The sequence below is a fragment of the Podarcis bocagei genome, assembly GCF_964188305.1.
Source record: "Podarcis bocagei genome assembly, chromosome: 4".
NCBI lineage: Eukaryota > Metazoa > Chordata > Lepidosauria > Squamata > Lacertidae > Podarcis > Podarcis bocagei.
This window is the reverse complement of record NC_138128.1, coordinates 55,460,653-55,474,042: the sequence shown is the minus strand read 5'-3', so window position 1 is coordinate 55,474,042 and position 13,390 is coordinate 55,460,653. Positions and strand designations below refer to the sequence as shown.

Genomic DNA, 13,390 nt, shown 5'->3' with positions numbered 1-13,390 from the left:
TTAGGCTTTGGTGTGTGTGTGAGATACACACACACACACACACACACACACACACACACACACACAGAGGCCTCTCTTACCTATGCAGACACTGCTGGTCCCAGAACCAGAACATTTTATATACATGGAAACTGGAAAGCTAATTTTAAATGATACATAACTTGAAAAATCACAAAGCTACATTCTTTTTACATGTCCAGAATCACATTTAAGTTGGGCCCAAGTTTTATGGGTGCTGCTTTGTATTAATAGAAAATGTACACACTATCTGCAAAAAGAAATGCGCAGTACTTCATCCGTATTAGCAAAATGACATTTACAGTCTTGAAATTTATGAGAGGAGAGGAATGGAGTCGCACCAAAACTGGAGAGGTAAACTTTTGTTCAGGAGGCTTTTTGATTTACACACAGTTAGCTCAAACATTTCTATACAAAAGTGAATGACGGGCCTCCTGAAAATAGAAGAGCTGTAGTCACACTTACAAACTTCCTAGGACTGATACGTATACATAGCTGTCTTATTTTCATTTTGTATCCTTCATACTACAACACCTAATTCAAGTTCCTTAGAGGTCATAGTACAAGTAGAAGACAAATGACTCTGAAATTGATATTGCTAGAACACAGTCGTGACTTAAATAATTGAATAGTATTTCAAAATATGATAGCAGTAGAAATAATAAGTACAAACTTTAAAAAATAACAGAAGTATATAGGGTGGGATTCAGCGGATACCCTGTGCAAAAATTTCTGCAACAGGGCTTGCCCCTTGAAATTGGCTTAAGGGTGGAGGGGTCAGGATACCACCCCCTAAACTCTGCAGGAGAGAAAGGACTGTTCCTTCTGGCCTGTGCTGCAATGCTTGTGCAGACAAAAAGTTCACCATAGTGTGATGCTGAATTCCACCCTACACCCACCATGTGCTAAGGCATGTTTTTTTTACAAAGTCTAGGAACTTAAAGGATTATTGTTTTTTGTACAGAAAGTGCAACTGCAGAGGCTCTTCAACAGTTCTCATATTTCTTGGTTTGTAATAATTAACTTTCTGGGATCGGGGCCAGACTACATATTACACACAGACACATATATTCAAACCTCAGTGGCAGCTGCTTTAAGGGGGGGGGCAACTTTAATCAGGCTTATTTTTGCCAGATGCTAAGTTTCAGGTACATGCTTACTCTTACAAACCTCTCTTGACACCCCATGGGGGAAGTAGTAGCAGGAAGAGGCAGCTTTCTTGCAGCTTCTTTTGCCTAACAGCAGCAGCTGTGGGTTTCAGATACACAGGTTTGTGTGTAATGTATAATTTAGTTCTTGTCTTCCCTCTTAAGACTGATGGTATAGCCCTTGACTCTAGCACAACCTCTGCCACCAAATGCATGAAGGGTTTCTTGGCGGGGGTGGGATCATGCTCACTGCCCCAAATGCTCAGCCCTCCCCATGCACCCAGAATTAATGAGGGGGGGGGGCTCTACAAACATGCACAGCTGTATATACACACAGGACTCTTCCTTGTAATCAGGAACCCTGAACTGATGGGTTCATAATCATCAGGAAAAGCTGTAAGTGCAAAGGGATCTATCAAGGCTAAAAGCCAAGCCACCAGACAGGCAGCTAGCAGGCAGATTAACATTCTGTGGCTAGTGTATGCAATCCTGCTCCCCTCCCCAATAGGTATTTAAATAAAAAGAGGGCCCACTCTTGTGCAGCTCTTTGGGCTCCGGTTGATTAGCGACTATAAATGGTTTACGTAAGACAGATGATTTGTCTATTTTAATGGCTTTCATATTTTCATTATCACTTTTGCAGCATCCTGTTTTTTACACTAGGTGCTGATAGGGTTTATCAAATTTTCCACTTTAATACAGAAAAACTTGTAGCCTTACGTCCTTTATGTAAGCTGTCTTTTCATTTTGTCTTAAAAAGAAGAAATCTGTCCCATTTTGTAGAAAACCCTAAATTAAAAAAATGGGGAAAAAGAAGTGTTTTCTGCTACACACTGCAGTGTTTTATCTCAAGCCTGCAACATCCTTACTCCCCCCTCCAGATAGAAATGCTCTTTCCTCTGCGGAATGTTCTATGTAGGTATGGGATGCTCAGAAAACATGGCGGCAGAGAGATCTTTGAATCGCTGTATGAAGTCCACCCATCAGATCTTAAGCATTTGTTCAGCGGCTGCCAAATGATAGAGGAAATTTTCTGTAGCTGGTGGAAATCTCTTCTGCTTCAGTGCTTCAAAGTTAAGTGACGGCTTCTCTCCATCATGCAAGACCTCTGTGAAGGAGGCTAGGTTTGTCAATATTTCTTTCGTCTTCAGTGAAATATCCTAGAGACATAAAGAGAAAATAAAAGAGAGTAAACAGGAAATGAGGGTAGCAACAACACTTCTTACTTTTCTTTGAGAGTACAGCAAACTTGGGACACCTCACTGCTCACCCCAGACTAGATCATTTATGAAAAAAAGTTTAAAAGCAGAGGTCGCAATACTAATCCTTGGGGGACTTCTCAACATCCCTGTCCTGTCCATTTATTCTGGCTTTCCATTTCCTGTTACCTAACTAATTCTTGATCCAGAAGAGGAACTCCTTTCCCCCCATTTTTGCTAACTCAGGAGTCTGTTGAGGGAGTTTGTCATAAGCTTTAAAAAAGTTTTTGAAGTTTTTGTTAGCACAAACTGCTGTTCCTAGTGTGGGATGCAATGTGAAACAGCGGTTTGTTCCAAAATTATGCTTTCACTTCCCTCTCCCATACAGAGGAGGAGTGTTTTGGTCCAAGGTTCATCGCCCAGCAAATTCCCTGTCACCTAAACTCTGCTTTTAGCAGATCGTCTGAACCAGTGTTTTCTGACCTCAGGAAGAAAGGCAAAGCCACAACATCCTGGGCAACAGAAATGTATGAAAGGTTTGAACAGTCCAAAGATAAGAAACTTAACCTTAACAACTTGACTGTTTGATTTGTCAGGATCTTCTGCGGACTGAACGATGAGCTGACCAATTTCTTTGTGGAGTTTCCCCATCGTCATTGCCTCTGGGGAGAGAGAAAAAGCTTTGTCATTCATTCCCCATCATCTAGTTCAGCGAAAATACTGTAACCTGCAGTTCCAGACTAAGTTATGGCTCTGGTCACAAGCACTGAGATCAGTGGATGCCAAAAGTTTCCTGACAGTGAGGCAGAGTAAATACAAATGAACTCTCACCTCCAGTATCACAGATTCTTCATACCAGTACTGAGTTAACATATTTTTGCTGCATATGTCGTAGTAACATTGCACAGACAGACTCCTTCTTACTACCCACTTTTAGAATCTAGATTTTTTTTGCTTCTATTATGCTGTAAATTTTCCAGTCAAGGCACGTCCTTGTGAGTATTACCATTTTATCCAGTTTCCATTCATTATCAATGAAAATCACAGGCTTGTCATACTCATTAAAAAATAATATTCCCCAGTTTTCTTTTAACCTTTCTTTATTATCATTATTATTTCATAGATGCCTGCCTTGGCATACCTTTTACAATTTTCACTTCTGTTCGATATTAGCTTTGGCAACCACAGCATCTCCCTTTGATTTTACTTTAATGCATGCCAATCAAAGCGTTTGGGACAAAGGAAACAACAGAACATATCATGGGACCCAGACTGCGTACAAGTGAGTTTGTGCAATATATTTTTTCAACATTATGAAGTTACACCAAATTCTTCCGAAATGTGCATCTATCATAGTGCAAACTGCAACTTGCAAGGGATGGGGGAGGCATGTGATTCAGGCAACAAACCTTTCGCTTGTGGGGAAATGGTGATTTCACTTTCAGCCAGATTCACATATACATCATAGAGGTCTGGCCTGTTGCTCACTTCTGAGTCTATAAATCCAGCAACATAACCTGGTCAGGAAAATTTTTACCATGATTACTGAGCAAGTACATTCCAATGTGAAGTGCTTTAATAATAATTTTTAAAAATGTTTTCACCACAGTTATTTCCTTGCCTTTTAACCATCTCAAACCTGCATACCAATGTGGAATTGCTACCAATTCCATGGCAAATTGCTTTTTTTAAAAAGGCATGTGCAGAATTCCATCTGCTATTCATTGAATCTACAGAAAAATCCCAACAGGGAGGCCAGCAACATGATATGTAACATGCATTAAATTATTTTACTTCAAAATAAAATAGAAAAGCTCTACACACAACACGATATATTTAGAGGGAATTTATTTGATCAATTCTTAAAGAGGGGGTTGTAAAAAAACAGACCAATTGATTACTCTTTAGAAAGACAATTAAGGACTGCTTCAGAACAGCAATTTTGAGATGCTGGATTGGGACCTATTATTGGATCGCAGAAAAATAACTCAGTCAATATTTGTCAATGTGGCATTATGGGACAAAGAATGAGTAGTATCTCATTTGTGCTACTGACGTGTGACTTTGTGTGATTTGCCAACTAAAAAAAGAAACAACTATATTTGAAAAGTAGAATATCTGCAAACCACAGTTCTGAGAGAGGATTATTACAAGATTAATAGTGTTCCATCCTTCAGTCCTATCCAGGTCAGCAAAGGAGAATTTAGTTACTGTGTACAACAGTTTATAGAACCCACCCTTCATTATCAATACCTGGACACGTCTTTAATGCTTCCAGTTCATCATCATTCAGATGTACGTGTGAATGAAGGATTGACCAGTCTTGGCGATGCCACACTAAGGCTGGTAGAGTCCTTAAGAAAACAACCAAGTCACAATTGACACTGTACTCAATACAACAGTAGCTTTCAAGGAAGACTGCTTAGCCTGTGCCTCAAAGTCTTGTAACCATGAAGACCAAAGCACATCACTGAAAGTTATAGATTGTTTAATGTTTGGGATACAAACAGAGAAAAAGAAAATGCTGCATATAAATCACAAGTTGGACCTGCAACAAAAAAATGTTGCAGCTGGAGTGCTCTTGCTTGTGGCTGGCTAGCTGAAACTCTGCCCACTAGCAAGATACTCTATTCCATTCTTCACCCATCTTTTTCCATCATCATCCCAGCTCCAAAAGCCAGTCAGCATTCCTGGGCTAGTGGGCATGCTCAGTCCTCATTAGGATGTTTTTGAGTCTCCCCATCCCCTCACAAAGGTTCCCCCCTGCAAAAGAAATTATTTGAAGTTCTACAAACATTGCTGCTCCTCCAAGCCCTTAGGTATCTCCCTCATTTGTGTGAATGGTGCTGTTTTGAATATGTAGGAATTGGCACTAGAACGTTACAGGTAGCTTGCATCTTATGTCAGGGTTTAGTTTTGGGGGTTCCACACATATAAGCAAAAACGTGTAAAGCCAGGAACCTGTGGAACCAGCCCTACCACAAGGTGTATAGCTGCTTAGCAAACTTTGGAAAGGGGGATGTGAGGGCTCTGGCAGGGTCTTAGAGCTCTTCCTCCTCCTCCTCCCCAAAGTCCTGCGAGTGTTTGCCTACCTTTGGAAAGGGAGGGCTCTAGGACTCTGCCAGAGCCCTTGCATCTCCTCCTCAAAGTGAGTAATCTTGCAAATCTGCTCAGGTGATTGAGGGGAAATAAATGAATGGAGAGTGGGTTTAATTTGCCTCCATTTATTTATTTATCCCACCCCCTGCCTGCACAAAGCTGCCATCATGTAAGTTAAATAAGTATAAGATGCAAGTTACCTGTATTAATGAATATGACAATACTCATGATTAATGAAAACAAAATGAAGTATGCTTGGTGAACTTTTTTAGTTCACCTGGGTGCTGTACCTTGTAAATTCCTGGATGGCTTCTAATCTGGGGTGATATACTACAATTCTTTTCTTTAACATGAGTGCAGTATACAGGATGACTATTTCCATTCCAAATTGAGATACTATATCTAGAACAGGAGATGGAAAAATAGGATTTTAGTACTGAAAGGAAGCAGACTTCTATACAACTTGCAACAACCTAAGTATTAGGATTGGATGAGAGATCATGAGAAAGTTGTTTTATAATAGGAAATGGAGCTTACTTCTGTCAGGCACTACATTTGATGTTATTTTGCAAAGTGAGTCTGGTGTTGTGAATACGCTTGTGCATACAGTTATTCTTGCTATTTTTAATGTATTATAATGCAGTTATAACTTGTATGAATTAGAGGATGAGTGAATGTTTGGAAAGGTGGCCCAAGTCAGGAAAAGCAAGCTCCAGTGGTTGATGGATATAAACAGGGCATTGTTTTAAGTGAAACATCAGGTTGAAGAAAAACAACATTCCTTGGGAGATGAAACTGCATGTTCCAGGACATCTGTGTTCAATTGCCTAGACCCTAAAGGCACTGCGATAAGGACAGAGAGATAAGCACAGAGATTATGACCTTCGAGTCACATTGCTGAAAAAAGCCTTGCAATTCTAGAGGAATTCGGGGGGTGGTCAGAAAAATAATGCAATGATCTTGCAATCCCCAAAACCTTGCAAGTTGGCCTTGCAGTGCAGAGAATATCTGCCATCAAGACTAAGCTGTGCAATCCAAAGACTGAGCTGAGGATATAAGAACTGTGGAGGCAAAAACTGTGAAATCTTTGGGTGAAAACCTAAGGAGCAACATAGCGTTTCCACCTCGCCCCACTGCACTATTTCTCTGTGTGCTACTAAGCTGTCCACTTAGGCCACATTCACACCATACATTTAAAGCACCATGACACCATTTTAAACAGTCATGTCTTCTCCAAAAAGAATTATGGAAGTTGAAATTTTTTAAGGGTGCCAAGACTCCTATACTCCTCCCAGAGCTATACTTTGCAAAGTGGTTTAACAACCAATCCCTCTTCACTGGGAACTCTGGGAATTGTAGCTCTGGTGGAGGGGGACTAGGCATCTCCTAACAACTCAGCAGCCTTAACAAACTACAGCTCTCAGAATTGTTGGGGGGGAAGCCATGACTATTTAAAATGGTATCATAGTGCTTTAGAGGTATAGTGTGAATGTGGTTTTAGCCACAACATTATTGGGTAACTAGATTCCTGCAGAGAGTGAATGTGAATGTGCTTTATCAACTGAGTGCTCTTCAACAGATGAAACTAATAAATAACTTTTGAAAACTAGTACGGCTCCCAGGTTGCATTCATGACACTTCCAAGAGTACATGTTTGGAACTGGGGCAAAATCATCCCCAAAGCTTTAGAAAAAATTCTTCCCACCTTTGACTGAGCCTGCAAGGTAAGCTTTTCTGACATCAAAATCTTTGCTAAGGAAAGATCCGTTTTCTTCACTCTGGCAGATCCCCTTTGTAAGGACAGAAATATAGCTCTCCATCATTTTCGCAGGACTCCCATATTTCAGGTATATTCTTGAAAAATAAACATAACGAAACAAGTTTTTTATGTCTTCACAAAAAACCCCCCAAAGAGAATTGAAAAAAACAAGCCAGCACTCTCTAGGACAACAGCCCTAAGATACGTTCACTGTAAATTAAGATTAAAGACTCACACACAGGTTTGTCTTTCTCAATCTATGGTTGGCTTAATACACTATTTATTAAAATGTTTATAGCCCACCTTTCCGCCAGCGACCCTCAAGGCAGCTTACAACACAAAATTTAAAAAGAATTAAAGAATTATTGACAACAGCTGCAAGAAAACAGCCAAAATGAAATTACAGCAATGAACAAAAGTGAATGCTATCTTTAAAAGCCATGTTTTAGCTGCTAAAAGGCAAATGAGGTAGCCCAAAGGCCTAGCTGGGAGTCATACTAGAATCTAGCCCAGGGAGGGGGACTCTGCAGCACTTCACTATTGTTGGATCACAACACCCATCATCCTTGACCATTTGATACACTACCTCAGATTGATAGGAAATACCATCAAACAACTTGTTCAGGGCCACAGCTTCCCCATCCTTGGCTTGGCAATGCAGTCAAAAAGGCCCCACCGTGCTACCCAGTCTAATGGATCTTATAGGGTGTGTGTGGGGGAAATCAACAAGTATTCAACTGTTGAATGGAGGGCTTGAGTGGGCAGCTGGACCCAAACCAGCACTTTGAACTGAGCCTGGAAGCACAATGGGAGCCAGTGCTGCTGAAACAGTGTCATTATCGGGACACTTCCTGACCGTCTGACCAGCTGTGCTGTGAAGCTTCTGCAGGGTCTTCAGAGGCAGTTCTGTGCAGTGATTCAATTGATAAATCCCAAATAAATGCCCACCACAGATCATCAGTTCTTATGCAAAAACAATTCTTTGATTTAAGCTAGTGTCTGCACACACAGCCTTCAAAGAGGCTACCCCTCCCGTGTGAGATAGCAAGCTGGATAGCATCTTCTAAGACAAATGATTGGCATTTTTAACAGGCAAATACACAATTAAATAGTCTATTAAAAATCTACTGCCTAATTCATAGGGAGCACTTTTCTAGTTAACCAAAAGTTTTAAAAAACTTATCTACCAAATCTGTAGTATAAAACACAGCAGTTATACACACCGACAGAGGATCCTAGTGAAGGCTGCGTATTTCTCTGGGTTAAAGTCTTTGGTAGTCAGGACAATGGAAAAATGGGTCACCTATCCAATACACAGGAAAAAGAAAAGGTTGCTTGATACTCCATTATAAACACCATACTGTAAACATGGACATTATAGCAACACCAGGAGGATCAGCTCACCAAATCTTATAGAAATACAGTAAATCGAGACAAAATTAAATCAGTTCAGTTGTTCATATGATCTGCAAAGTGCTAAGAAATGCCTTCTACCATTCCACTTCAAATCCCATAAGGGTAGTGGGGGATAACTCAAAGAATCACCCATTAGATGGGGAAGCATGTCCATTTGCCCCTTTGCAACAAATAAGCAAGTTCAACACTGTTTTTGGAGCTCACAACAAGACCTAAGAGTTCTGTTGCATTTCCAAAAATGAAGCAGTGAGGAGGATGCTTCACTCGACTGCAAAAGTGTGTTCAAGATTTGACCGTCTTATCTTTTTTCTTTTTCTTCCTTTTTTCAGAGCAAGGCGTTTGGCATTTGAAACAGCACTTGCACAGCATCCAAAACACGTTCAACCACGTAAAGGTGCTGTAGATCACTCATGGTATTTATACCCCACCCTGACACCTTCAGGTGAAGCAGGGAATGCAGTTGCAGTGGTAGGAAGAAGCTAAACAAACATACATTAAGTGTAAAAACAATTCTGCAGAGACATTTTTAAAAACGCAAATAGAGGTTTTTAAACCACAGCACTCTTTTCTATATTCCTCATTATTCCCATTCAACAGAATGCTTATTTTTGTTGCTTCCAGAACACTCTCCTAACGGCTACTTTATTCCTTCGCCTCCCATTCTTGCGTATGGAATAATCTGGCTCAGAGTTTGGGAGTTGGCTTGGGGTTGGGGTTTTTTGCAGCTTTCTCAGGTACAGTGGTACCTCGCTTCAGGTTACAGACTCCGCTAACCCAGAAATAGTACCTCAGGTTAAGAACTTTGCTTCAGGATGAGAACAGAAATCGTGCTCCGGCGGCGCAGCAGCAGCGGGAGGCCCCATTAGCTGAAGTGGTGCATCAGGTTAAGAACAGTTTTAGGTTAAAAACGGACCTCCGGAACGAATTAAGTACTTAACCCGAGGTACCACTGTATTACTGAGCTGCAGCATGACATTGGTGACGGATTCATTTACAAGCCACCTTGAAATAGCCATCTGGTTTTGAATCCACTGATTTATGATCTACAGTGCAACACTATGAATGGTTGCTCTAAAGTAAGCCCCGCCTCAGCCTCAGTTGATCACCCAAGGCCTCAACATCCAGCTCTGTTGTTTGGGCCACAAACCCTACATGCTAGTACATAGGAACACTGCTATAAATGGCACAAGAATGGGCAGCTGGAAAGGGCAGGTTGATAATCTGTGCCTAAACCAGTTGTGTTATAATACTGGAAACCTACCCTTTGTTCGCCACCCTAATGACCATGAATTCTAGACAGATTTCCCATGCAGGTTTCAGCGGAGATGTGTATTAATGGGATAATATGGCTCTTAGTTTTCACTATTTATTTATTTAAAGAATTTTTATTCTGCTCTTCAGTCAAAAAAATGCTCTCCAATCAACTAAAAAAAAACAATAGCCAGGCTTACAGACTAAAAAGACACGAGTCAAAAAGAAAACGGATTGGGATGGAGGGAGGAAACTGTAAATATATGCATGGCCATGCAATTAGGCAATGTATTTGAAAAGTCTCCAGGGCCACCTAAAATTAAGAGCAATATGATATTTATTTATATGTAAAACAATGTAGACACTAAGGCATATAATATAGGCCATGCCTGGCAAGGATTCCTAAACCCAGTATTAGTAAGTTTATAGCAAGTGTTGAACAATGAATGTGCAGGATAAGATATTTCTGTATCAAGCTCCTTTCTCCAATATTTCCATCCTACCTTTTTCAAGGCTGAAGAATCTGGTACTTCCATGGTTGTAACATAAAACCACGTCAGCCTGTATTGACCAAATGCGAAGGAGCGAAGCTGTTTGCTTTCATCTGTAAGGCAGCATTTTCTCAACAAGAGGTCCCTTAATTCAGTTGTTGTAGAAGGATAGCACCAGACCCAGAGAGTATCTCCATTGGTATCTTTTTCTATGGTGGAAAGATGTTCACTGTGAGAATGCCAACAGCAGCAAGGAAGTAAATTGATTGGTTAATCAGATCTGTTGGCTGCAATCACCTTTAACACCTGCATTTTACACACACACTGAAGCTTTTGGTTTCCGCTAACATCTATTACAAACTTAATTCACTTCTTCTGTTTTAGATGTATGCTGCAACATACACAAATGCCTTATTTACATCAAAATATGAGGTCATGACATATGGTGCTCAGGGTAGAGATTCTGTAGTAGTATTACTGAAAACTACGAACCATTCCCACGCCCTGCTGCAACTAATAGGGCAATCTAAACCCCAGCCAGGCAGGTGGTCAAATATGACAAGAGTCAGTTCCACACCCACAGCCCTGTTACTCATGCTGGCTGCAATGGAAAGTGGGGGGGGGGGCAGGTAAAATTGGATCAAATGCCATCAAGTGATAGCAGTGGGGCTGGCTCAGGATCCAGCGGATCCTGGGCTGCTTTAGCTCCTCCCCCACCAAATGTTGCTTGTCTTGATACTACTGGCAGGCATAGGACAAAAGGACACCACTGCCAAATTCTAAACCCACCCACACCCAGACTGGCACAAATGACTTTTGGATTGTAGCCTAAGCCTGTAATTGTAGTCTAAGCACTTGCAGCTAAAACAATTGTACACCTCTGCCCTGTATTTCCCTTCCTCTGTGCACCCCTTGTACTGAATTTTAGACTGTACGCTCCTCAGGGCAGGGACTTGCCCTCTTGAACTCTGAAGAGCAACAGACACACCGATGGCACTAAAAGAAAGAAAGAAAAGCAAATGAAACTACTGACTCATTTCCTAAGTTTCAGAAGCACTCTCAAGCAGATGACTTAAAAAAAATATGGAGTGCGCCATTACACACAGTGACTTTAATAAACCGCACTTATGTTGACAAGTCAAGGAATATGCACATATGGGTCATTTAGAAAGATATGTCAGTTGCTGGATCTTCATAATCACAGGAGTATGGAGAAGACTGCAAGTTCACATGCCTAGATCTTTAAGGTCTTCTTTTGTACATCAGCACAGGGGAGGGATCTATAAGTGACAGGCGACATTACAGGCAAGGCTGATGGAAAGCAAGTCCTGATAGGGTCTTCGAACTCCTTACACACGCTAAGGGAGCAAACACGAACTCCCCAGCCTTAAATTAATCCGGAATAGCTTCCCCTTCACAAATAGCCGTGCACTGAAGAAGCGGAAACACCCACCCTCTGATCATTCGCCCATACTCCCGATTTGGCACACGGGGGGTATTCCAAAAGGCTTATGGATCCAGTGGCACTAACCAGGCAGGAAAGGAAGAGGAAACTGCCCCCCATCTCCATCAGCGCACAAACTACCGCCTATTCTCGGGGGGGAAAGCAGGGATTTGTGGAGCGGGGGCCGGAGAGAGAGAGAGGCAGCGGGGCGCGATCCTGCTCCCTCCCAGCTGTTTCCCTGCAATGCGCAGCAAGGACGCGGGCGCGCTTACCAATCAGCCCCACACTCAGCAGCAGCTGAGCCTCGGTCTCTGCCATCTTCCTCCTCCCTTCTCCAGGATCCCGCCTATTTCCTGAGAGCCTTCCCCGGCCCCATCCTGGGCCTCCTAGACCTAGAGCGAGAGAAAGCCAGTCCTCCCCGCCTCCTGGCTTCCGGTTCCACTGGGGAACTCCATTTTACGCGCAAAGAGCGGGAGGAGGAGAAAGTGCCCGCGTGCAAACGAGGGGAAGCGTCTGCTTTCCGTTTACGGTAGCTTTGGCTTGAAACCTCTCTGCCTCTCGACCTCTCAGTCCAAAGGAGCGGTGGAGATGGCAATTTCACTAGATATAAATTTGCTGGAAAGTTGTTTTCCGATAGGGTATTTTCTTTTAAAGCTGTACTGCCTCTTGATTATAGAAGCCTATTTTAGTATAAAGCAGCATATTGTTTATTTGTTTAAAGGTTTTAATTACTTACATAAAGCAGGACACGAATTTATGTAATTTTATTTATTTAACGAATAAAAAAAACAGTAAGTTAATGCAGCAGTTCAGTATTTTCTGACAAATGCCTTGGTAAAGGTAAAGGTACCCCTGACCATTAGGTCCAGTCGCGAACAACTTTGGGGTTGCGGCGCTAATCTCGCTCTAAAGGGCAAAGGAGCCGGCGTTTGTCCGCAGACAACTTCTGGGTCATGTGGCCAGCATGACTAAGCCACCTCTGGTGAACCAGAGCAGCACACGGAAACACTGTTTACCTTCCCACCAGAGTGGTACCTATTTATCTACTTGCACTTTGACATGCTTTCGAACTGCTAGGTGGGCAGGAGCAGGGACCGAGCAACGGGAGCTCATCTGCTGACATTCTGATCAGCAAGCCCTAGGCTTAGTGGTTCAGACCACAGCGCTACCTGCGTCCCTCTTGACACATGCCTTAGCGCATCTTAATTCTGTTACAGCACAACACAAAAGTCTCCAACTGGCCATAGTTGTCTGTTGTCCAGGTCTTCTAAAGGGGGCTGTTATTGTCAAAGTTTTTGCCAAGCACTCTTAGTCATCCATTGCTGGTGAAATTGATTTTCTCAATAAGCATCAATATTTTTTTTAAAAAACACTCCTAATGTTTCAGCTGATTTTAAGAGATGGCCACTGTTAGCGCAATGATTTTATTTGCAATGTTGATGTATTATATCTTACTTTCCATCTGCACTGACCCATACATAATTCACTTTTTTAAATCCTCACAACCCTGTAAAGTGGGATAAGCTGACACTGTGTGACAGGGCTACAGGACTGGGTGGGGATTT

At 41.9% G+C, this 13,390-nt stretch overlaps 1 protein-coding gene across 3 annotated transcripts; it reads right to left on the bottom strand.

Moving 5' to 3' along the window:
* Nucleotides 1–207: 207 nt before the first annotated feature.
* On the bottom strand, nucleotides 208–12,237 carry DENND10 (DENN domain containing 10). 3 transcript variants are annotated; one of them, XM_081193060.1, is made up of 10 exons: nucleotides 12,098–12,212; nucleotides 11,260–11,377; nucleotides 10,394–10,590; nucleotides 8,447–8,526; nucleotides 7,170–7,318; nucleotides 5,755–5,866; nucleotides 4,619–4,719; nucleotides 3,775–3,882; nucleotides 2,933–3,027; nucleotides 208–2,326 (listed from the first exon to the last, which is right to left on the bottom strand). In XM_081193060.1, the coding sequence occupies exons 3-10, from the start codon at nucleotides 10,424–10,426 to the stop codon at nucleotides 2,150–2,152; spliced, it is 855 nt and encodes a 284-aa protein (XP_081049186.1). In that variant the 5' UTR covers nucleotides 10,427–10,590; nucleotides 11,260–11,377; nucleotides 12,098–12,212; the 3' UTR covers nucleotides 208–2,149. The 3 variants fall into 3 exon arrangements, with proteins under 3 accessions (XP_081049186.1, XP_081049184.1, XP_081049185.1); XM_081193058.1 differs by lacking the exon at nucleotides 11,260–11,377 and having other exon boundaries at nucleotides 12,098–12,237; XM_081193059.1 differs by lacking the exon at nucleotides 11,260–11,377 and having other exon boundaries at nucleotides 10,394–10,610; nucleotides 12,098–12,230.
* Between the last annotated feature and the right edge of the window lie 1,153 nt (nucleotides 12,238–13,390).

Coding starts and splice junctions, on each gene's coding strand:
- DENND10 (XM_081193058.1), bottom strand. CDS start 12,143: ATGGCAGAGACCGAGGCTCAGCTGCTGCTGAGTGTGGGGCTGATTG. Junction 8,527..10,393: donor ATTCTTCAGCCTTGAAAAAG/GTAGGATGGAAA, acceptor TGTATTGGATAG/GTGACCCATTTTTCCATTGT. Junction 2,327..2,932: donor CAAACAGTCAAGTTGTTAAG/GTTAAGTTTCTT, acceptor TTATGTCTCTAG/GATATTTCACTGAAGACGAA.